Source organism: Myxocyprinus asiaticus, chromosome 3, assembly GCF_019703515.2.
Source record: "Myxocyprinus asiaticus isolate MX2 ecotype Aquarium Trade chromosome 3, UBuf_Myxa_2, whole genome shotgun sequence".
NCBI lineage: Eukaryota > Metazoa > Chordata > Actinopteri > Cypriniformes > Catostomidae > Myxocyprinus > Myxocyprinus asiaticus.
The window spans coordinates 8,450,667-8,476,527 of NC_059346.1; the positions used below are offsets into that span (position 1 = coordinate 8,450,667).

General features: G+C 37.4%; 1 protein-coding gene across 1 annotated transcript in view; it reads right to left on the bottom strand.

Annotated features, from left to right (window-relative positions):
* Positions 1-25,861, bottom strand: part of LOC127430098 (nitric oxide synthase, brain-like) — a 115,732-nt gene that overhangs the window by 15,322 nt on the left and 74,549 nt on the right. Inside the window, exons 14-21 of the mRNA XM_051679572.1 lie at positions 23,484-23,628; positions 21,958-22,062; positions 21,589-21,647; positions 20,229-20,345; positions 5,528-5,702; positions 4,674-4,812; positions 4,132-4,210; positions 2,035-2,228 (exon numbers count right to left, since the gene is read on the bottom strand). Of these exons, the coding sequence (XP_051535532.1) occupies positions 2,035-2,228; positions 4,132-4,210; positions 4,674-4,812; positions 5,528-5,702; positions 20,229-20,345; positions 21,589-21,647; positions 21,958-22,062; positions 23,484-23,628 (1,013 nt within the window). The remainder of the gene's footprint in view (positions 1-2,034; positions 2,229-4,131; positions 4,211-4,673; positions 4,813-5,527; positions 5,703-20,228; positions 20,346-21,588; positions 21,648-21,957; positions 22,063-23,483; positions 23,629-25,861) is intronic.

Below are 25,861 nucleotides of genomic sequence, written 5' to 3' on the forward strand. Positions count from 1 at the left end.
CTAAATGTTTTTACTGCGAGTGTGAGAAACGTCATTTTATGGGCATGTCAGGAGTTCCATTTGTCAGTGATCTAGATTTTGCTTCAACAATAATGTAATGATTACAGAATATTTAAACTGGTTGCATTAAGTACTTTCTAAATGCAAAATACTCTGAATAGGCAACTTTTAAACGGTACCTCCCATCTCTATAATTGTCATTTTCATCTGTTTTGGTGTGTGTTTGATCGGCCGACATCAGTTGCATATGTATATACGTAAGTTGCTTTGGACTATAAGTCGCAGGACCTCTCAGATGATGAAATAAACCGCGATTTATATTCTGGAAACAGTTCTAGTGATACCTTTGGCGTCTTTTTTAAGCATTTTAATGAGTCCCTATCAACTGCCATTGTATTAAAAAGATGTTCCACATATGAAAAAAAGTCATAAGGGTTTGGAACAACATGAGGGTGAGTAAATTATGACAGAATTTTCATATTTGGGTGAAATATTCCTTTAACACTGTTCAGAAATATCGAGAAAGGGTCTTATCTCTAGAAGCAGATGTCCTTCAGAGTTTTGAGTATCCAGAGAGACAAATATTTTTAAGAAAGTAATCTAAAATCCAACCTGGTCTCATTGAATCCTGTTACTTTAACTACATTTTTGCGTAATGAGTTTTACGTACCTTGATCTAGGTATCACAGTATTTTTCTAGTGAAAGAAACATACAGTATGTTCTGTTCATATAAAACTCCACAAACTTTTTGGGAGAAAATTTAACTTGCTTTTAGCGCCCCTCAGTCGACATTTCACCTCGAAACTGCAGTGATACGTGTAATGAACCACGTAATTTCATTTAGTGAAAAGTTTGCCACAGTAATGGAATTTTTATGAAATCAGGCGACTAAAATCTGTTTCATTCATGCTTGTATCTCAGGAAGTGTCTGTATAACTTACACAGATTGGGGATGAAAGACAAATAGTTAAATGCAAGACCACTGAAACAATATTTTGGCACAAAGACAAGAGAAATAACCTTGTATAGTTAAGTACTTGTTTATGTGGAGTACTTTGTTTGCTGGTAGACTTGGAATATAATACATGAGTCATATGGACTATTACTTTTATGATAATTTTATGGTGCTTTTGCATCCTTTCTGAAGCTCTGATTTCTGTTCATTGTAGTTGCATAGAATCAGGTTACCCTGATCCTTGCCTAATTGTGGTGACCAGAACACTGAACACAGTGTTCAACAAAAGATGACATATCTAGAAAAGCTTTCCTCTGTGTTTACAGGGGTAAAATAAAGATAACGTTTGATTGAGGGATGGGCAGAGACTTAAACAGAGGATGTAGGACTTCATGTCTCTCATCTGATTCTGTGTGTTAATCTTAACAGATACAGTATGTCATAGTAGATTATTTTGATGTAGATGCTGTCATTTTTCATAAGATACCAAAGCAAATGTTTGAGAGACAAGCTATTTTTTTTTTTTAAGAAAAGACAATTGACACTGAACAAGATTATTTCCACCTCTATAGTTGCTCTGAAACTAAAATATTATTGTATAATACTTTTATACAATAATATAAATATGTTTGGATATACAGTATACACGTATATATATATATATATATATATATATATATATATATATATATATATATATATATATATATATATATATATGTGCAATTCATACAAATACAATTCAATTTCACATTCAGAGGCCCCAAAAAGTATTTTGACAATTGATCATCACTTAAAGTACTGAATGAATGACATTGCATCATAGGAAAATATTAAAGCTTGTAGAAATTGCAGTTAAGTAATGCTAGAACATTTTTCAGAACTAACTTTATTTTTCTGAGCCATTTTTGCAATTACTTTTAAAAAACTGGTCTCATGACAAGTTATCCTCTTATGTAATGACATATATACATTTATTTTTAAGTGTGGCTAAAGTGTCCAAGTACTTTTGAGGGATACTTTTATTTGCATATTTTATGCTGATCAGAAAGGATATTTGCATATATTTCATAGTTACCCAATGCCGTGTTTCTCTCCTCTAAGAACTCCACCTTTACGATTTGATTGACAGGTGGAGCATCCTCCAGTTTGTCGATGAGGGTAGTAACTAGATCTTCGTTGTTGCCAGGGAAAATGCCTAAATGGTCGCCAGGCAAGTATTTCAGGCTGTCGTGGTTGTTGGCATCAAGACGCACAAATATAGTCAGTCGGCTGATAGACAAAAAGTTAAAAAAAAAAAATATGGTTAAATGAAACAGCTGGAGCTGTTATTATAGAGACAATAATAAATACATTCACACACAAGAGCAACTGACTCTTCACTAAACTCTGCCCACTTTGGTCATTGTTACTCACTCAGGATAGCTTTACAGACAACCCGTTTTCATTCCCTAAGTGTCCAATTTTGACATTTGTGCAGAAGCCATCCGCGGCTGCATGATGACGCCAAAGGTGCCCCCTGGCATCCTCTCATTGATGCGGTGAGAAACCCCATTGTTTTCAATGAGAAAACTTTGTCGTAAGTTATCAATCTTTGAATATTATTTTGTGTGCTTGACCTCAATGTTTTATAATACATATAAATATATTAGTGTGATATTACATTATACAATCTTATATAATATTTTAGATCCCCTAACCCAACCCTATTTCTCAATCTAACCGATAATCAACAATATAAAACACGAAAGAGACACTTAGATATTCATAATTTGATACATTACACTATTTAAAGATATTTTTAAGCACCCAACCGCACATTTATGCCTAAACCTCAACAATAGAAAAGACGTAACCAGCAGATAAAGTACAGTCACGATCATTTATTTATAAAAATACACTATAATAATATTCCAAACCATTCGATGGCATTGTGTGAGTAGCAGAGTGAAACTGAAGGTTTTAATCGGTAAAAATATTCTCCCTCTGAGAAGGCATCCTGATCCTGTGTCATCCTGATTCTACCGGCACGTCTCATTCAAAAAAATACATGTACATCCGAACTTGAGGTCGTTGTAATTGGTCACAAGACATGCAAGAGCCAATGGTAAATATTTGAACTCGTGACAATCGGTCACAAGACATGCGAGATCCAATGGCATAATCGCTGAGTTTCTGACGTCAAACCCGTCTCATTATGTTTGAGGCGGCAAATTTTTGAATGTGTTATAATGAAACTTGTGCAGGATATGTTGTTACGGTGGACACCGGGTGACCGTGATCAGTGACTAAAAACGTACATTTAGGTTTGTTCTTCACATAAAAAGATTGTAAGACTCTGATCAGAATACACCCGGAATTAAACGGGTCACTTCAGCAGGATGTGTACAGACAGGTTAAATAGACAGATAAACAACAGATTAAATATTAACCATTGTGAATAAATGTTGCTGATTTCAAAAGAAATGAAAATCATACTCCGAACATATGTCACAATGACAATATTGTACCCCAAAGTATAATTAAATGATGCTAAAATTCTAATGCCCATCGCATCAAAGGTTTCTCATTGAAAAGAACGCACTTGCCGAATGCTTTGTAAAACTAATGCATCATATCGCCACAGAGACACAGTGTTTACAGTTTTCAAAAAAATTTACCTAAGAATGGCTTAGTTGTCTCTGCATATTAAGTTGGGAAAGGATTTTAACACTGAAAAAGTTACATACTTCAGCTTTAATTACACAGTAATATAATTAAAAGCTTCAGAAATAATATTTTAGCTGGTCTCCCTGCTTGACTAGGTGACAAGTGCCCAAAATCCCTCTAAAACCAGCAAACCAGACCAGCCTGGAAGACCAGCTAAGACCATCAAACCATTCTAGGCTGAATGAAAGGAATATTCCGTGTTCAAGACAAGTTAAGATAAAAAATTGATGATTAATTTTTTTTTTCATCAGGACCGGCAACAATTTTTTACCTTATTTTTTGAAAAAGTGATATCCAATCACTAATGAGTTAGCTTGTCAGATAAAATAGTGCATGGAAACAGTTGCTAAAGTACAATTGGTCAGTAAAAATTTTAAGGTGGGTTTAGCTAAGGGTAAAACAAAATAATGACTTTGTTTAGAAAACTGAGTATCAGTTAAATTTGACAGTATCAGCTCAAGCATACTTAGATTTTGCACTTTGTAGGTTCTGTCTCTGCACAAATTTGGCCCCGTAGACTTTCTTCTTATGGATGTTGTAAAGCGCTGAAAGTGGATACAAAAAGCAATCAACAGTTAAAAACATGCTTTGTAAAATTACGGGATATAAAACTTGAAAGGCAATTAAGCAGCCCTACAACTTCATTTGCTATAAAACTCATGATGGAGCTGAGCTGCCCCATTTCAAGATCATTTAGAGGACTTTATATGCAGTGGTTGAAAGTCTTAAATGCTTTGTTTTGTTTTACACTTTCATAAATTGAATAAGGAAGTGTTTGCAATTCTCTTGGTAAAGCTAACAGCATGCGGAGACAACCTGGGTCAAACTAATGAGGCACTAAAATGGAATTCAATTGGCATGCGTCATAAAATTGAAGTGAATAAAAAAGCTTTGCCATTCACAGGGAAATACTTTAAGTATCATTTAATTTGCCAGAAGCTTATTGGCTTTCTGAAATGATGAGTCATTCTTTAATAAATTCAAGGTAATATAGCAACTGTAGTGTACCTTGTGTCAGTGTCGGTGCCTCCGCCATGTATGTCATCCGGAACTTGCTTTTCTTCCAGCTACGATCATTACTAATCAAGGAATTATTTGCTTTCTCGATACTAACGTCATCACCAACGCAGAAAACATCACATGCAGCCTGGGACAAAAAGGTTGATGAAAAAACAGAATTTCACATATTGTTTGTAAACATTTTTTTTTGTTTACTATTGATCATAGACATTATAAACTAAACCATAAGTATAAGGCCACATCCACACTATTGTTTTATTTGAAAATGCATTCATTTTTGCTACAGTTACTCCTCTCGGTCACACTATAATGGCATTTTCGAAAACGCTCTCCATTGCTGTATTCTTGGGAGTTTTCAAATGAAAATTAATTACACTGTAAAAAACATTTTGTCAGGTAGCCTACAGATGTGCTTCATGTGGTGACTACATTAAAAAAAAACTCAGTCAACCAGATTATTTTAGGTTACACCAATGAAAGTCCTTTATTGTCTTTTTTATTTATTTTTTTAATTACATTTTTGTTTTTTTTTAAACGAAAGTGTCATGTCAGGTACAAAATATTTCCTCAAATTCAACATGAAACATATATATAAAATAAATAAATTTTACATCCATAATGTGAAATATTTCATAGTAAATAGGGTTAGTTTGATGTCATTTTGACTTAAAGGTAAAAAGTAGCAGCTGCACATTTTCACTTTTTACAGTGTACTTTTATTTTTTGTCTAAAGTAAAGATATAAATTCTTGAAACTGATCTCTTGTATCCATAAAAATGTGTAAATGTGAAAAATGATATGCCAAGAAATGTGTGCAGCCCACTGCTTGCTTTGGGTAGTACCTTGAAGACCTTCATGGCCCATGTTCTAAAGGATTCCTCTTGGCCACAGAGTTCATCTCCTTCTCCCATGCGGAGGATTCGCTCCCCACCGAGCTCCTCAAACAGCGTGTCCACTGCGTGGGCAAATGCGCAGAAGTGTGGGTATGCCCGAGAACCAAGTCCAAACACAGAGAATCTGCACACGATAAACAAGTGTTGAAAACATTTGAAGCACACCAACACAAACAAAGACGCACATCACAAGTCCATTACCCACACAAATAGATGAGCTGTATACACAAAATGAAGTGTGTTAAAAGTGTAGGTTGGTAGTGGACATCAGGCCAGAGGTTGTGAGCTTTGATCCTGAAACTATATATATATATATATATATATATATATATATATATATATATATATATATATATATATATATATATATCAGCTGTGTTCAAAATTTACATACCCTGGCAGAAATTGTAAAATTTTGGCATTAATTTTGAAAATATGACTGATCATGCAAAAAAAACTGTATTTTATTTAAGGATCGTGATCATATGAAGCCATTTATTATCACATAGTTGTTTGGCTCCTTTTTAAATCATAATGATAACAGAAATCACCCAAATGGTCCAGATCAAAAGTTTACATACCCTTGAATGTTTGGCCTTGTTACAGACACACAAGGTGACACACACAGGTTTAAATGGCAATTAAAGGTTAATTTCCCACATCTTTGGCTTTTTAAATTTCAATTAGTGTGTGTATAGTCAATGAGTTTGTTAGCTCTCACGTGGATGCACTGAGCAGTCTAGATACTGAGCCATGGGGAGCAGAAAAGAACTGTCAAAAGACCTGCGTAACAAGGTAATGGAACTTTATAAAGATGGAAAAGGATATAAAAAGATTTCCAAAGCCTTGAAAATGCCAGTCAGTACTGTTCAATCACTTATTAAGAAGGGATCTCTTGATACCAAGCCAAGGTCAGGTAGACCAAGAAAAATTTCAGCCACAACTGCCAGAAGAATTGTTCATGATACAAAGAAAAACCCACAGGTAACCTCAGGAGAAATACAAGCTGTTCCGGAAAAAAAATGGTGTGATTGTTTCAAGGAGCACAATACGACGATACTTGAACAAAAATGAGCTGCATGGTCAAGTTGCCAGAAAGAAGCCTTTACTGCACCAATGCCACAAAAAAGCCCGGTTACAATATGCCCGACAACACCTTGACACACCTCAGCTTCTGGCACACTGTAATTTGGAGTGACGAGACCAAAATAGAGCTTTATAGTCACAACCATAAGTGCTATGTTTGGAGAGGGGTCAACAAGGCCTATAGTGAAAGAATACCATCCCCACTGTGAAGCATGGTGGTGGCTCACTGATGTTTTGGGGGTGTGTGAGCTCTAAAGGCACGGGGAATCTTGTGAAAATTGATGGCAAGTTTAATTCAGTATGTTATCAGAAAATACTGGCAGACAATTTGAATTCTTCTGCACGAAAGCTGCGCATGGGAAGCTCTTGGACTTTCCAGCACGACAATGACCCTATGCACAAGGCCAAGTTGACCCTCCAGTGGTTACAGCAGAAAAAGCTGAAGGTTCTGGAGTGGCCATCACATTCTCCTGACCTTAATATCATCAAGCCACTCTGGGGAGATCTCAAACGTGCGGTTCATGCAAGACAACCAAAGACTTTGTATGACCTGGAGGCATTTTCCCAAAACTAATGGGAAGTTATACCACCTGCAAGAATTTGGGGCCTCATAGACAACTATTACAAAAGACTGCACGCTGTCATTGATGCTAAAGGGGGCAATACACAGTATTAAGAACTAAGGGTATGCAGACTTTTTAACAGGGGTCATTTAATTTTTTTCTTTGTTGCCATGTTTTGTTTTATGATTGTGCCATTCTGTTATAACCTACAGTTGAATATGAATCCCATAAGAAATAAAAGAAATGTGTTTTGCCTGATCACTCATGTTTTCTTTAAAAATGGTACATATATTACCAATTCTCCAAGGGTATGCAAATTTTTGAGCACAACTGTATATATATATATATATTATATAAGGATGAAATTCAAGGACAGAAAGAATGCTACACAAATACATGCGTGGTTAAATGCAAAGCTCACAAGTCAAAGCTGACAAACAACAGCGTGTAAATGTGATATATTTGATTGCTTTGGGATGGAACTCTTTTCACAGGAAACTTCTTTTAGATGGTAGTTCTATGTTTTTAAATTCTAAATTTTTTTATTTTTTTATTTACTTTTTAATTTTGAAGTTGCACTTTAAGCCACAGGGACCACACTGTTGAAGAACACACACACACACACACACACACACACACACACACAAACTTGTTTTTATTTCATTGTGGGGACTCTTCATAGACTTCCATGCATTTTATGGATTTTATACAGATCTAACGATATCTATCCCTAAACCTAGCCCTCACAGAAACCTTTTTGCATTTTTACATTTTCAAAAAAACATCGTTTAGTATGTTTAATAAGCCGGACAGACGCGCTGGCACACAGCTGGCCCCAGGGGCTGCACAAATACGCGTTCCCCCCAGTGAGCCTACTTGCACAGACCCTGTGCTATCCGCTGAAATGGCCGGGACCTTGTCTCGGCTCCTCAGCACAAAACCTGAATGAGTGGTTGCAAGTGTTGGGCCTCATGTATTCAGATAGAAGACAAAGGCAGGCCTAACACAGTCGTAAAACCTAACTGAGGCCCACACACAAAGTCATAAATTTTACTGATAAAACCACGCCAAAATCAAACAAAGGGAGTCCAAAACAGACTACAAATCCCATGAAGCCTTGCTCACTAAGGATCAAACTCTCAACTCCTATTGGATGAGGCACACAACAGAACGCCCCTCAACCATGATGTCATTGGGAGTAGAAATAACTGAGATCCATCTGGGCATTGCTTCCAGCAACTTTGCTCACCGTGCTAGATGCAGCTCATCGCTGCTCTCAGGTGTAGCCTCGTGGCACAAGGAAGTAATGTACGACTTGAAACTGTGGCCATACAAACTCCATCTGCTGGACGAGTTGAGATAACTCTGTGTTCCACCGAACACTCTAACGGATCCGAAGGAGATCGCCGAGCAATCCGCATCTTCATCCGTTTGCCTGCAGCAGCCATACCGCCCACCGACAGAGCAAGGAAACGGCCTCCCGTCATCACCCGAGCCTCGAAGAAACGAGTTGGAGTCAAACGATGGATGAACACACATTCTACCTGCATCCTCATATGATTCAAGTAAGAGGTTTACGTCTGGGCAGAGATAGAATATTATAGTGTGTTATTCTTGTGTATCAAGGTTATTGCTTGTACAGTTTACGGACCGCGGAGTCCGCTCATTGCTGCTAATAATACTCAAGGTATTACTGTAATGTTCTGTTTTCACGAATGAGATCTGCTGTGTTGTATTCCAACCACATTGGACTGTTGTGTATTTCCGCCATCGCGGGTGAGACCGGCACATTGAGTTTATCCATTAAAGAACCAAAGACCGTGGGACGGTTTACGAGCCGTCCACTGCGTCTCTGAATGATAAACTAACAGCTGCTTTCTCTCCCACGATCGCGAAACCGGCTTTGGTGCCGCCACTTTATTCTCTCTCTCTCTCTCTCTCATACAAACCACACACACGCAACCCCTCACAAACATTCTCACACACACTTTTGGCTAGTAGATAACTTCGTGATAAAGCTCAGCTTTGTCCCTAAGTTATCGTACAAGCGGAGACGTGGTAAACAGGCAGACGCCATTAACCGGCTTCTCTCCGCCCACATTCGCGGCCATATTCTCTGGCCGGAAATCTTGCATGATGTACTCTCCACGATAGTCACGTCCGCCATTTTGTGCACGTCACTCCTTACACACACACACACACCCATTCACACACACTCACACACACACACACTTTCCTCTCATGTGTTATAGGATTATTTTGGTAACCATATCTAATCATGTCACTGTTTAGTTTGTAGTTGTAAGTCGGAAGTTTGTTGACTGCATTGTATTGATTATTAATTGATATTACTGCATAAATAAACTTTGTAATATTTCAAAGAGAAGTGTTTTGGTTTGTTTTGCATACACCTGTGTCAAATGCTGGCAGGGGATGTCATTGCTCGGATTCAAGCCTTCATTGTTTTATTTGAATGTCGATTTTCTTAAGAGAACAATCTAATATTGAGACTGTTATACTGTCTGGTTATCAGGCAGTATGGTTATAATCCCTGATTCCAGGGTGGTGCCCCAGCGATATTAATCCTTATTAATATTCTATTGATTTTGATAATTGATAATTATCTTTGATGATTGTTGAATTTGAAGGATCGATAAGCTAGTGTTAATTCTAATCAATGTTCCATTGATTTTAATAATTAATGATTATCTTTGATAATAATTAATATTCTATTGAATTTGATGGTTATCTTTGATTGTTGATGTGAAGGATTAAAAGAGCTAACATTGATTCAAATCAATGTTCTATTGATTTTAATAATTGATAATTATCTTAGATAATTATTAATTATTGCTAATAACCAAACCCGCTCTTGAACGTAGCGCACTACATTTACTAGTGCCCTGTATGAGGCTTTAATGAGTTAGATACTATTATTTAATTTAAATATTAATTAATAACTAAAGAAATAATTATTAATTATTTCTGATAGTAACACTGATCTAAACAACCAGCAGAACCTACACAAGCCAGCTCTTTTTATACCCGTATGTCCGGGGGCGTGGCATGCAAATTCCACTTGCCAATTCTCATTGGCCTTTTCTCAAAGATTAGAGGTGTTTGGGGCTCCCAAGAGCGACCCCTAGTGTCACTACATCGACACAATGTCTCGTTCCCTCCATCAGGGAATGGAGGTTACAACAATAACCGAGACGTTTTTTCCAATGAAAGTCTATGGACGAAATGCATGTTTGAATAGTTTTAAATGGGATTTTAAAGAAATTATCCAAAAAGCTGGGCCATTTGTAATAGTGACACGTGGTACGGAGAGAGGACACACACAGTGTTTTTTTATTTCTTTTCAAAAAATCTTTTTAAATCTCAAGAAGAGCATGCTATGGATTTATAGTGTCATTTCTCATTCCCAAATGAACATGTATAACAACAGCAAGAACACCTATTTTTACTCCAAGGTAAATTAAAGCTAATAACTTATGGTTTATGTACGTATTGGTTAAGGTCTTAATAAAGACAACAGTAAATAAAGAGTTCACAGCATCATAATGAGTGTGTTATGAGATGTTATGAGCAGTTCTATCCACTTACACTAATGTTATCAGGTGTTTAATTACCATCAAATTATGCTTTTCTCTTTTTAAGTCACTGTGATAATAATTTGCCTCAATTCTGATTCACAGTTTCCACAGTTTTCAATCAACTTACTGTGCAATTTAACAATTTATTTTACAACAAACATCAGATAAATATGCTTTACAATGTCACTCTTCACACTAGACCATGTAAGAAAATTCTCAATTTCATTTATGAGAATATTTTGCCAAAAATCACACCGTTTACGCCAATCTCTCATTCAGTCCTATTGGAAGTTCTGCAAAGCTTGTCAGAGCGAGCAGCGGTAACCAAGGAGGGTGGAGCTTAGTGAAGGGTCAATTTTCATTCATCCCTGTGACATTAAAGATTTGAGCCAGCAGGTTGCGACAAAAGACCGTCTTGTGTGTGCTAGAAGCGAGTTGAGCTGACGTTGACAAGCTGTGTCAGTCTGTGCATGAGTTCTTTTAAAGTCATCCTAAATTATCTCTCACTCCATGATCACATGGATTACTACTACACTATAGCTGAGAAATAAAGTTAAACCAACAACTTCAGCATTACTGCCGATCACAACTGAAAGTCGCAACAGACGGAGTAATCAAGCATGCTCAGGGCGTCAACCTGATACAAGTTTCCGAATTGTGCGGAAACGTAAACTTTCAACATGGTGGAGGGGAGAATGCTTTCTGTGTCGTGTCAAAATAAGAATTCCACAAGAAACTGGCATCCTCCATGTTTTCTCTCCAACAACAAAACACTTGTATGTGACTGAAATACTCGTAGGATATGGCAGCATCACTCTAAGATCGGAGTGGATTACTATCACACTACAGCTGAGGAATAGAGTTAAACTAACAGAGGCAGATAATCACATGCTCTCTCTCTCAATCGCTCTCTCTCCAACATACACACACATCCTCGTTTCTATAATAACTAATCAGAAACAGCCCAAGCTGTCGTTACTAGTTCTAAAGTGTGGTTTTCAAATTAGTAACGGAGGCTTGGGCGCATCTTTTGAACTAGCAACAGCAGATCCTGAATCTGTGGCATAAGAAAGTAGTTCCACACACATGAGTGTTTTTGGGGGGGGACAACACTTAGTTTTCCCTACTTATTTATTTTCTTGTTCATTAAACTGTTGAATAAAAAAAATATATATATATATCACACTCACAATCGTGCAGCCATCTATCAGCAAAGCTTTGATTCAGCCATAGGTAATCACAATGTGGTGTTGTACAACAAATTCTAACATGATATAAACACTTTAAAATGTTATTATACTGTATAAATGGACAATATAGATGCACAATACAGCACTCTTGCTTGATATTGCTTTAAAATATATACAGTACAGGTGCTGGTCATATAATTAGAATATCATCAAAAAGTTGATTTCACTAATTCCATTCAAAAAGTGAAACTTGTATATTATATTCATTCATTACACACAGACTGATGTTTATTTCTTTTAATTTAGATGATTATAACTGACAACTAAGGAAAATCCCAAATTCAGTATCTCAGAAAATTAGAATATTACTTAAGACCAATACAAAGAAAGGATTTTTAGAAATCTTGGCCAACTGAAAAGTATGAACATGAAAAGTATGAGCATGTACAGCACTCAATACTTAGTTGGGGCCCCTTTTGCCTGAATTACTGCAGCAATGCGGCGTGGCATGGAGTCGATCAGTCTGTAGCACTGCTCAGGTGTTATGAGAGCCCAGGTTGCTCTGATAGTGGCCTTCAGCTCTTCTGCATTGTTGGGTCTGGCATATCGCATCTTCCTCTTCACAATACCCCATAGATTTTCTATGGGGTTAAGGTCAGGCGAGTTTGCTGGCCAATTAAGAACAGGGATACCATGGTCCTTAAACCAGATACTGGTTGCTTTGGCACTGTGTGCAGGTGCCAAGTCCTGTTGGAAAATGAAATCTGCCTCTCCATAAAGTTGGTCAGCAGCAGGAAGCATGAAGTGCTCTAAAACTTCCTGGTAAACGGCTGCGTTGACCTTGGACCTCAGAAAACACAGTGGACCAACACCAGCAGATGACATGGCACCCCAAACCATCACTGACTGTGGAAACTTTACACTGGACCTCAAGCAACGTGGATTGTGTGCCTCTCCTCTCTTCCTCCAGACTCTGGGACCCTGATTTCCAAAGGAAATGCAAAATTTACTTTCATCAGAAAACATAACTTTGGACCACTCAGCAGCAGTCCAGTCCTTTTTGTCTTTAGCCCAGGCGAGACGCTGAAACCCATGTCTTGCATACGTCTGTGCGTAGTGGTTCTTGAAGCACTGACTCCAGCTGCAGTCCACTCTTTGTGAATCTACCCCACATTTTTGAATGGGTTTTGTTTCACAATCCTCTCCAGGGTGCGGTTATCCCTATTGCTTGTACACTTTTTTCTACCACATCTTTTCCTTCCCTTCGCCTCTCTATTAATGTGTTTGGACACAGAGCTCTGTGAACAGCCAGCCTCTTTTGCAATGACCTTTTGTGTCTTGCCCTCCTTGTGCAACGTGTCAATGGTCGTCTTTTGGACAACTGTCAAGTCAGCAGTCTTCCCCATGATTGTGTAGCGTACAGAACTAGACTGAGAGACCATTTAAAGGCCTTTGCAGGTGTTTTGAGTTAATTAGCTGATTAGAGTGTGGCACCAGGTGTCTTCAATATTGAACCTTTTCACAATATTCTAATTTTCTGAGATACTGAATTTGGGATTTTCCTTAGTTGTCAGTTATAATCATCAAAATTAAAAGAAATAAACATTAGAAATATATCAGTCTGTGTGTAATGAATGAATATAATATACAAGTTTCACTTTTTGAATGGAATTAGTGAAATAAATCAACTTTTTGATGATATTCTAATTATATGGCCAGCACCTGTATATACTTTACAGGCTACTGAACTGCACTACCTGAAGCCCCCCACCCCCCACCATCCACCCACTCACTCAGAAACACATACACACACTGGGAATTATCTGCTACCTTTTATATATATATATATATATATATATATATATATATATATATATATATATATATATATATATAAAAGTCTTTTATTTATTTATTTATTTATTTTTTTTTTATCCCGCTACGTACTATGTTCCTCTTGATTGGTTAAAATTCATTTGTACATATTTATATAACCTTGTCTATCCTTTTGCACTAAGAGTAACTGCTGCTTATCTTGCGCATATTAAGCCTACCTCACTGAAGTATTTGCAGACTAGACATAACTTGCACTACAGTAACTACCTAGAGTAATTATTGCCTCACACAACTCAGTATGGGTGCCTGCACACATTGGAATTTTTCTGCATTAATTTTTTATTGTTTATTGTTGTGTTCAGTATGTTTACTTATTTATCATGCACAGTGTTGTTATTTCATATTCACTGTTGTATTCAGTGCTGTCAAGTCATTTTTATTTGTATAGCGCTTTTCACTACACACATCGTTTCACAGCAACTTTACAGAAAATCATGCTTTAGCAGAAAATGAAACTGTAATATCTATAAAGTCTTAGAGTCATCATTGTGTAGTTTGATAAAATATGATTTTAAATTGAGTATACAAATAAATAATTAAATAATAATTGTATTTAGAACCCCAGTGAGCAAGCTGAAGGCAACTGTGGCAAGGAACACGAAACTCCATATGATGTTGGTTAATGGAGAAAAATAACTTTGGGAGAAACCAGGCTCACTGTGGTGGCCGGTTCCCTTCTGGCTAAACAGCATGAATATAATGTCAATATTAGTTATTTGTGTACAGTGCAAGTCATGGTTTAAAATTTGTAAATCTAAGTAAGTGTTAAGAGCCAGTGCTTAAACAAATATTTTGTATGAACTGTAAAATTAATGACTAATGTCTTTGAAGTCCATCCTGGATTAGCTGCAGAAGTTCACATAGATGCATTGTCCTTTGTTAGTTGGCTGATGAAGGCTTTTGTTGGCAGTTAATTTATAGTCGATGTATTCCATTTTAAGAGTGTAGTCCATTAACAGACAAAGGTGATGCAGGCAGAGATCAGTGAGGTGCATTGCAGTTTAACCGGCAGGTCATTTTAAGGTTCGTGGGGTCCATCCTAAGTTCAGGCAGTGGCATATGAAGTATCCGATGTCTTACAGTTGGAGTTGGCATCAGTTCATCCTCTAAAGTCCATTATAAAAGACTTAGTGATGTCTGGCTAGCACCGGCTGTAGTTTGTCGGCATCACTCAGCGACACGTAGCAGTGGAGTCCAACACCAAGCAGGAACGGAGCTGGATCTGGCTGGCTCTGTTAACCTCGGGATATGAATCCCGAGGTTAAGACAGGGAAACAATTAGAATAATATTAGCATAGATGCCATTCAATTTATTGCAGAGTTATAGATTATGAGAAATGTTTCTGAGAAATGTTTCTGGGAAATGTTTCTGGTTCCGGCAGACCTAACTAAAGCAGCCTAATTGTGAGTTGATGGATAAATTAGGTATATGCCTGGCTAAATAGATGAGTCTTTAGTCTAGATTTAAACTGAGTGAGTGTGTCTGCATCCCGAACAGTGTTAGGGAGACATAGTTTAGGAGCCAAATAGGAAAATGATCTACCTCCTTTTGTGGATTCTGATATTCTAGGAACTATTAACAGGCCAGAATTTTGTTATCGTAATGAACATGATGGAATATATCATGACAGAAGGTCACTTAAGTACTGTGGAGCTAGACCATTCAAAGCAGTGTATGTAGTTACAGAATGTTTAAATGAATATGAAATTTAACAGGTAGCCAATGGAACAACAATAAAATGGGGCTAATATGATCATATTTCTTGGTTCTAGTCAGCACTCTGGCAGCTGCATTTTGAACCAATTGAAGTTTATTTATTGAACTTGCTGGACATCCTCCCAGTAATGCATTACAATAATCTAGTCTTGCAGTCATGAATGCATCAATTCATTTTTCAGCAACAGCATCAGAGAGTATGTGTTGTAACTTAGCAATATCTCTGAGGTGGAAAGGACATTTTCAAAAGACAGATTGGTATCAAATATAACACATAAGTTCTTCACTGTAGAAGATGACATAACAGTACACCCATCGAGAGTCAAATTATATTTTAGCGGTTTATTTTTAGAGGTTTTTGGTCCAATAATTAGTACCTCTGTTTTGTCAGAATTGAGTAGTTTCTGGCCATCCAATCTTTGATTTCATTGATACATTCTGCTAATTTGGAGAATTGTGAAATTCCGTTGGGTTTAGAGGAAATATAAAGTTGGGTTTCATTGGCATAACAGTATAAACTTATTACATGATTCCTGATAATCTCCCCGGGGAAACATATATAGGAGAAAAGCAGAGGCCCTAAAAATGATCCCTGTGGCTCTCCATACTTTTGTTTGATTTGACAATTCCTCGTTTACACATACAAAGTGGTAGTGGTCTGTTCCGTAGATTATAGTGAAGATTATAGTGAAGCTATGTTTAGTGGTTGAAAGAATAGTTCTACCTGAACGATAGCGTGGTGTAGATTGACTAACATTTGCAGATCACAGAAAACAAGAGATGTAGTAATGATCTGAGATGTCATCGCTCTGCGGTAGAATTTCTATGTATCAACATCAACTCTCCATACTTTTGTTTGATCTGACAATTCCTCGTTTACACATACAAAGTGGTAGTGGTCTGTTCAGTAGGACCTAAACCATGCTAATGCAAGTCCACAAATACCAACATAATTCTCCAGCCTATTCAAGAGAATGTCATGATCTATGGTGTCAAAGGAAGCACTAAAATCTAAAGGCACTACAAGAGAAATGCAGCCGCGATCAGATGATAAGAGCAAGTCATTTGTAACTCTGATAAGTGCAGTCTCTGTACAGTGATGGGGCCTAAACATTTTTCATATATACCATTTCTCTGTAGAAATGAACATAGTTGGGAGTACACTACCTTTTCTAGTATTTTTGACATATATGGGAGATTTGAAATCAGTTTAAAATTAGCTAATTCTCCAGAATCAGGCTGTGGCTTCTTAATAAGTGGTTTGATAACTGCCATTTTAAAGTTTCTTGGGACATGTCCTAAGGATAGCGAGGAGTTAATAATATTAAGAAGAGGTTCTGAGATTACAGGGAATACCTCTTTTAAGAGCTTATTTGGTATTGGATCTAACATACATGTTGTAACATTTGATAAGTTTTGTTAGCTCTTCATGAACTATGACAGCGAAGGATTGAAGTTGCTCATGAGGAAAATTATGAGACACTGTTTTCTGAGGTGCTGTGACTGTTGATTGCATAATTCCAATTTTATTTCTGATGATTTCTATTTTATCAGTAAAAACATTTATGAAGCCATTACTATTGTGCTGCGATGGAATATCTGGTTCAGTCGAGGCTTTATTCCTATCAATTTAGCCACAGTACTGAACACCTAGGATTGTTGTGGTTATTTTCTATGAGTTTGCTAAAATATGCTGACCTGGCAGCTTTTAGTGCCTGTCTGTAGCTACAGACACTATCCTTCCATGCGCCACGAAATACCTCTAATTTTGTATTCTTCCACTTGCACTCCATTTTATGAGCTGCTTTCTTGAGAGCATGAGTGTAATCATTGTACCATGGTGCAGGGCTTTTTTCTTTAATTTTATTTTATCGAAGGGAGGCGACACTATCAAGAGTGCTAGAGAAGAATGTATTTATATGTTCTTCTAGACTTTTTGGCTTACTGAGTATGTAAGACAATTCTGGAAGATTATAGTGCTATCTTTAGTGGCTGAAAGAATAGTTCTACCTGAACGATAGCGTGGTGTAGATTGACTAACATTAGCAGATCGCAGCAAACAAGAGATGAGGTAATGATCTGAGATGTCATCGCTCTGCAGTAGAATTTCTATGTATCAACATCAACTCCATATGACAGAAATAAATCTAGCGTATGATAATGGCGATGAGTTGAGAATATCGATAAATGCTAATCCCAATGTGTCATTTTCATTATCTATGTGAATGCTGAAGTCACCAACAATTAAAGCTCTAACTACAGTTACTACTAGATCTGATTTTTTCTGATATCAGAATACGGCCCGGGTGATCTATATACAGTAGCAAGGGCAAAAGACGACAGAGATTTTTTTATTTGTATCTGACGTTGTCACATTAAGCATTATCAGTTCAAATGTCTTAAACTTATATCCTGTCCTCTGAGTAACACCAAAAACTTCACTGTAAATTGTAGCAACTCCTTGACCCTTCAGATGAGGCTCATGTCTATAACAATAACTTAGGGAATTAAATTAATTTAAACGAATATATTAATCCGATTTAAGCCAGGTTTCAGTCAAGCAGAGCGCATCCAAACTATGATCTGTAATAATTTAATTTACAATTATTACTTTGGTTGAAAGAGATCTAATGTTTAGTAGCCCTACCTTTATATGATTTTATCTTCAATTGTTTTCTAAATGATTTAGTGAGGGGTTTGTGTTTGGTAGTTCGGGGAACAGACACAGTCTCTATATGATATCTAGATGATGTAGTCTCTACGTGTTGTAGTTTATATGACCTGTGTGACATCTCAAGGCAGCTAGCAGATGTTCAGATTAACCAGTTTTTCTGCTTCCTGACCTGGGACCCAGTTAGTCAAATACTATCACTATTAAGACTATGAACCAAATTACTAGAGAGGAGAGCGGCACCTTCCATGGAGGGACGGAGTCAATCACTCTTTAGCAGGTCAGGTCTACCCTGAAAACTCTTCCAATTGTCTTTAAATCCTATGCTATTCTCCGGACACCACTCAGACATCCAGCCGTTCAGTGACACTAATCTACTATAAACCTCATCACCACGATGAGCAGGGAGGGGGCCAGAGCATATAACAGTGTCTGACATCCTTTTTGCAAGTTCACACACCTCTTTAACTTTATCTCTAATGATCTCTGACTGGCAAAGCTGGACATTGTAAGTGCAAACATGAATAACAATTTTAGAATATCTACGTTTAACATTAGCCAGCACTTGTAAATTTGATCTGATGTCAGTCACTCGAACCCCGGAAATGCATTTAACGATGGTGGCTGGAGTCTCTATTTCCACGTTCCTTACAATAGAATCACCTATGACCAAGGCTCTTTCAAAATGATTCTAAGTGGGTGCATCACTGAGTGGTGAGAATCGATTGGAAACCCTAACAGGAACGGGAGAGTGGTGTCGCTTTGCTGAGCGAGTATGCTGCCGAGACGTCACCCAAAAGCCCTGATGCAGGGGCTGTACAGCCGTAACCAAAGTGTATGTGTAGCTCGCTGTACTACCCGCATCCGAAACAGTATCTACCGGCTTCTCTTTCTCACTGACCTCCACTAGCGTTCGGATGCGTGTCTCTAACTCATTAACCTTCTCCTTCAGCCTGACTAGTTCGTTACATTTATCACATGTAAATGACTCACTGCTGATGGAAGAAGCTATAGTAAACATGTGGCATGCAATGCAAGAAGAAATAACATGAGCGGATGTCGTGACTTACCACAATTATTTGTTGTTGTTATGGTTGTTCTTGAGCGGCGAAGGTTTGAGATCGATGTGGTTCCTGATCAGCAGATGTTTGAGATTGATGCAATAATGCGTGTAAAACACAGAGGAGAAAACGATTGCATGCAGTCGAGATGCGAGATGTAGACAAGCGGGAAAAAAGAAAATAAAAAAGAGAGAAAACATGTGCACGAGGTAAAATACACGCAGTTGAAACAGTTGAAAAGTAGAAAAAAATGAAGCACGCGGTAAAATGGTAAAAGATAACATTTTATTTTATTTAAATAAAAATTTAACTTAAATTGTCTTACAACATTTACTACCATAAATATATTTTTTAAATAATATTATTTGAATAAGTATTATTTCTTATAAATTGATTATATTATTATTATACAATTCTATAAAATATAGATCAAATCTAGATATGAATGTTATATAAATATTCATTATATTAATTATAATTTTTGTTGCATTACAGTAGTTTTGACTTTTTTACTGTTACTATAGTAAAACTATACTATAATACACTGATGTTTGTTTATATCAACATAAGTTAAACTAAAATTGTCATACAACAAATTATAATTATAATATTATTATTAATCACATAAAATAGAGATATCAATGTTATATTAATACATATTTATTTTATTATAATAAATATGTTTTGCATTACAGTAATGAGAATGCGATTTTCTGTATTAAAATAATGAGAATTGGGGGAGAAATGTGCTTTACTGTCATGATAATAAAGTCACAATGTAAAAAAAAACTTGATGGTTTGAGTATATTCACCCATATACACAAACAAACATACCTAAACAAATTACACACATGTACATACAGGTACTACCTGACATTGGCAAGTGGTCCAGTGCTCTCGAAGTTGGCTTTAGATTCGGGCTCATCACTGGAGGACTTGCGAGTATCAGAGTATGAAGAGACACTGTTAAAGCGCACCTTGTATGTCCTAAGAGAGAGATAAAAAAAAAAAAGATGAGACATTAGATAAACTATATTACAGTATGATGTCTTTGTGTGTGTATGCAACTGATGGTCATGTGTGTATGATTGGAGTGTATAGAAGAGAGAAGAAATGTTATGTGTGTTTGTTATTGGACATGGGCGGCTCCAGGGCTGGGCTACCGGGGCTTAAGCCACGAATGTTTTCCGTAAAGCCCCGAATGTTTTGACCAACTTTTTATAGTGACGTCAGAAGTACCAGTGCTTAGGTATCAAGTTGATATGAAAACATGTTACATTTTATTATTTTAACATTATATTTTAAAGTTCGGGTAATATATATAAATTAATTATTCCTGTCTTTCTACTGATAACACCAAATACAGACTCAATTCAGTACCCACACGCTGTCTTGTCAGCAGCTGCTTTCCAGCTCTCATGTTGCCTTTGTGTGCGCATGCAAGAAGAGAGCTTGCGGCACGTGATTGCGGCTATGTGTCTTGGAAACTGTGTTGAGTTGGTCCATCCAGATGCAGTAAGTACCAAATATTTAGATATATAACCCTGAAAACAAGGAGAAATATATACAGATGTACTCTAGGAATTTGCTACCTTTAAAGTCACAAGCCAGGGCATTTGCGTTTTTAGCAAAACTCTTTATTAAGACACGATGCAATAAACCTAGCAAACTTTAGCAGATCTAGCAATTCTTTTTCATCTCTTGTACATATTTAGCATGTTTACAACCTGCTTTCTTGTACATTAACTTAAGCACCCGACAAATCAATAAAAATGGTATACAGCCGTACAGAATATGTGTCAAACTAAGGAAAGCCGAAAGGGACAAAATAGTGTTTTTTAATTGCGTTTTAAAGTATATTTGTTAAAAGCATGCAATTTCTGATCTTCGAGCATATCTAAGACTGAGACAAAAGTTAGTGAGACTTTTTTAGTTTACTATATAAATGGCACCTCATAGATGTATTCAAATTTTTATTATAAAGTGTATTATATTCCGATATTTCATCAAAGTATGGCCCCATATCCACAGAGGTCTGGGCTAAGCCCCGAATGTCCACTGACCCTAGCACCGGCCCTGGTATTGGATATATGTTAGACAGGGTATACTGCAGGTGTGTGTTTGTGTGTTAGTTGAGGATACTGAAAAAAAAAATATTATGGAAAAGCAGATGGGCGGGAGGAAGTTAAGAGAATCGCAGGCTTGCATCTCCACTCACAAATACACTTACTTTCTGTCCTCTACGCTGGTTGTAGGATGTCTCATCTCCATCAGCGCCACACCAAATTTCTGCAGCATGGCAAAAAGAGAAAGAAAACAGGAGAAAGGAGTTACTGTCCCTTCCCACGCCTGCTTAAAAATCTCAAAATCAACCAGGACTAAACTGATATTCCAGTATAATGCAGGTTCTGTCTATAGTACATACAGAATGTGTAAAGTCCTGTTATCAACATGATGAAAGCATATTCTGTTGTGTTGTACAGTTTTGAAAACCATAAGAAAAACCTAACTGATGTACTGATGTACACTGGTGCTTTTAAACAAACTTGTGTTTATAAACATGTAACAAATATGTAATAAAGGCATTATAACACCTCACCTCTCCATTTTCAGGAGGATCCCCATTGCCAAACGTACTGGTCACAACTATCACAAGCGTCTCGTGCTCCAAGTCCACTGTGTCGTATTCATCCATGGAGATTACCTGCAGGAACAATAAAACTGCATTATACTGTACATACATCATAAAACTTAATTCTGCTGCTATATTTATGTAATATTATGACTTCAGAAAACTAAACTCATCTATAAAGTTAAATCATTTTCAAAGGTATTTTTATATTTTTATAATAAACACAGTGTCGAAGGCTGGGTTCAAACTTGTGTTTCCACAAACTTTTTTGTGTTTTCCACTTTTTTTGTTACTTTCCATTTAAGAGTTATTAAATCTGCACTTGGGTTCACATTCATACAACACATCAGTTCTATTTTCCTACTACTTACTAGAACTTTTTGTTACTGTAAGATAAAAAAGTTTCCTCGACTACACTCTTTAATTTTAATGTGATTGAATTTCCACTTCGTTCAAAAGCCAGGAGCTAAGTCTGTTCGTCTATTAAACTGCTGAATGTTTGATCTGCGTTTGGGGATATTTTCGGGTTTGTTGGTGTGAAAAATAAGGCAATGTGCATTACAATGGAAGGCACGTTATGGCTTGATCCTGACGTATTGCCAAAAGGGGTGTGACTGTAATGAACACTTCGAATGGCGCCTACTGAGCAGCTAATGCACCATGATACAATTAACAGAAAAGACGCATCAGCGCGTGTGGCAGGGCAAACGCCCTCAGGACATGCAGGGAGAGAGAAAGAGAGAGAGAGAGAGAGAGAGAGAGAGAGAGAGAGAGAGAGAGAGAGAGAGAGAGAGAGAGAGTAGTAGTAGTAGTAGTATATAAACATCATCTGCATTTTAATCACATAATAACAAGAACACATTACCGAGATTTATTATTCTGTCAGATTAAAAAAAAAAAAAAAAAAACTATGCTTTTAACTCCTGTCCTAGGGCTAAAATACCTGATCGAGTGCAGTTTTGACTCGATCTGCTTTTTTAATATACCGCATAGTTATGAGTGTAACATGGTCTTATCTTACCACAGCTCAATGCCTGGGTGAGTCAATTCTTGTGCCCCTTTGGCATTTTATTGTACTGGAGAACATGAAATTGTGGCACAAGAAGCATTAGTGCCATTCAAGATTGATTTTGTGTGAAAATTGCTTAACACTGCATTAAAAAGGGGATGTCGGTTTTGGTCATGTGGATGTACATGTCTTTTGTCATTTGAGCTTTTTGTCAACTGTCTATATAAATGTTTATGTGCAAATCCATTTGAGGCATTGATCTGACAATGCAAATAATCCCCATATCATGAGGAATCACATTTTTCGTGAGCTTTTGAGATAAAATAGCTTGATTTACTATGAAAACATGCTGTAACTTGCAGAACTCAAAACTTCCTACCCAGTCCAAAAAGATCTCAGAGAACTGGAAGCGATTCCATGATTCTAGTATAGATTCATGAACTAATAATTTTATGAGTTGTTCAACAAACCCATGTCACTTTACCTTCGCATCAAATGCATGCTTGAAAATCTCACAGAGGGTTTTTGCATAGTCCTGCGATTTCCCGGTTTCTGTGGCAAACAAGATGGTGGCTTTCACTCTCTTGGCCATGGCCTGCCCCATGAGTTTGGCTGAGAATTTTACAGCCCTGTAGAGGAAAAAAGGAAAAAAATAATAAAAACAGCTGAAATAATAAAGACAGCAGGTAGGGAGATGTGGGTGAAGTTTTATTTTATTTTTCAATAAATTTTTCTCATCTGCTTCCTAATACCTTGCCCTCCTCTTGTGCTCTCTCTATATTTCATTAGCTGCAGCTCATTGATGTCTTTCGAATGTTGGGAAAGTGCATCACTGGTCCCACTCGACCCGCCTCGTGTGGCATTCAAACCGGCGATCTCCAGCATGGGAGTCGGACGCGATAGTAAGGAGGCAATAAAAGCCATGGCCCCTAGCCTCGGTCACTAGTGCGTCTCTTAACTCCAGGAGAGTGAGGTTTACATACTGCACAGCTATCATGTACCAGCTGGCTACCTTTACACCCACCCCCCAAACCTCACTCCCATCCGGGTCACAGCACCAGTGTCATCGGTCCTACTCGACCTACCCCGAGCGGGATTCGAACAGGCGATCCCCAGCATGGGAGTCTAGCAAGGAGGCTATAAAACCATGGCTCTAGCCTTGTCACTAGTTAAGGCCATGAGAGTGAGGTTTACACTCTGCACAGCTATCACGCACCAGCTGGCTACCATTACACACACACCTGAAGACAAGACGTCTAGATATCAATCCGTTTTTGAAAACTTTCGCAGCGTCTGGGACTCATCTCAGCCTGTCGCAGGAGTGCGCACACAACAAGTCCGTTCGTCGTGAGATCCGAGACCACAGACCAGTCGACGACTCAAAACATCAAAGGAGATGAGCTTGAATCATGTAAAGCACACTAGGATTTAGGGGCCGTTTGAAAACAGAATGGAACAGAATAAGCCTGACACCAATTACATGTGGTGAAATTTTTGCTAAATCATATTATGTGGTTCATTACAGGTATCGCGGCACTAAAAGCGAGTTAAATGTTCTCCCAAATAGATGAGGTTTTTAAGGTTAATGCTCTATAGAGTTTTAAATCAACAAAACCAATCTCCCTATACCCTAAACCCTAAACCTAAACCAGTAGTGTCATAAAAAGCAAATGTGAGATGAAAAACACAATTGCTGAAGAAACCATATCATTTTGTGGTGCTTCTATGACACTTTCAGCTCATGTGTTGTCTCACATACTTTAATGGACTTGTATCCTGATCCTTTGCATTGCAAAGTGCAACGCTGTATCAGTCGAGTTACAATTTGATCGCATTGGAAGAAGCTTGTAAATGTAGTTGTTTATGTAATACAAATGTTAAAATGTATCGCCTAAGTAATGCGCTATAGTAACAGTGTTTTGATGTCATCAGATAGCATTGTGTGTGTATCAGAACTGATAATCTGCCGGTTTATTCGTGATTTGTGTGAAAGTGAAGTCATTGACATTGTAGCGATTCTGGTGTTCATTTCACCAGGAAACTGCCTCTATATGTACAATAAGCCACGTAAAAATAATTTAGGAAAAATGCAGGTATAATGTCATTCTATGAGACCAAACTGAAAAGAAATCAGGGGTCCCAAGACACGTTTTTAAAAGTTTCACTATTTTTTACTTTAATGCCATCTAAAAAAAAGCAACGCTCGTGGCGGGATGTTTAAAAACCAGCACGGGACGTGATTCAATGGCAAAATATGTCTGTCTGAATGTGAATGGCTGTAGTTGTGGTGCTTTAAAGAGGATGAACTGTAAGATGTAACCTTTCCGATAGGGTTTTACCATGCCAGCTGTCTATCAGCTAAAGTATAGCACACTGTCAGCACACCAGTTGTCGCTAAATCGATCAAAACTACAATTTATGAAGAAAAAAATCTAGACAAACTAAACGACTTCACTTGTTGTTGGACGACACAACCCTACTGTAAAACAGGCTTGACTGAATATCTTTTCTATTGTGACAATCTCTACCAAACAAGTGCAACACCGTTGTGACTATTATCATCTTCCGCTGTCTCTCAGCGAGAGTTTAACACACTGACAGGCACGCCCCACATTTCCATGACCACACAATCACATAACACAGTTACTTATATCCTGTGGGCAATTACCATAATAGCTCAGAGACTGAATGCCAAGGGATATTGAGGGAAATCTGATTACACCTGAGTCTGATTCAGTGAGTTAAGACTCACGCTCTGCTGTACCCTGCTTTATGCCTTTATTATAGTGTAATAATGTGGAAATTACTGGGGAAAGCACTCTTAAACAGCCATTAACACAATAGCTTGCTAAAGATCTATGG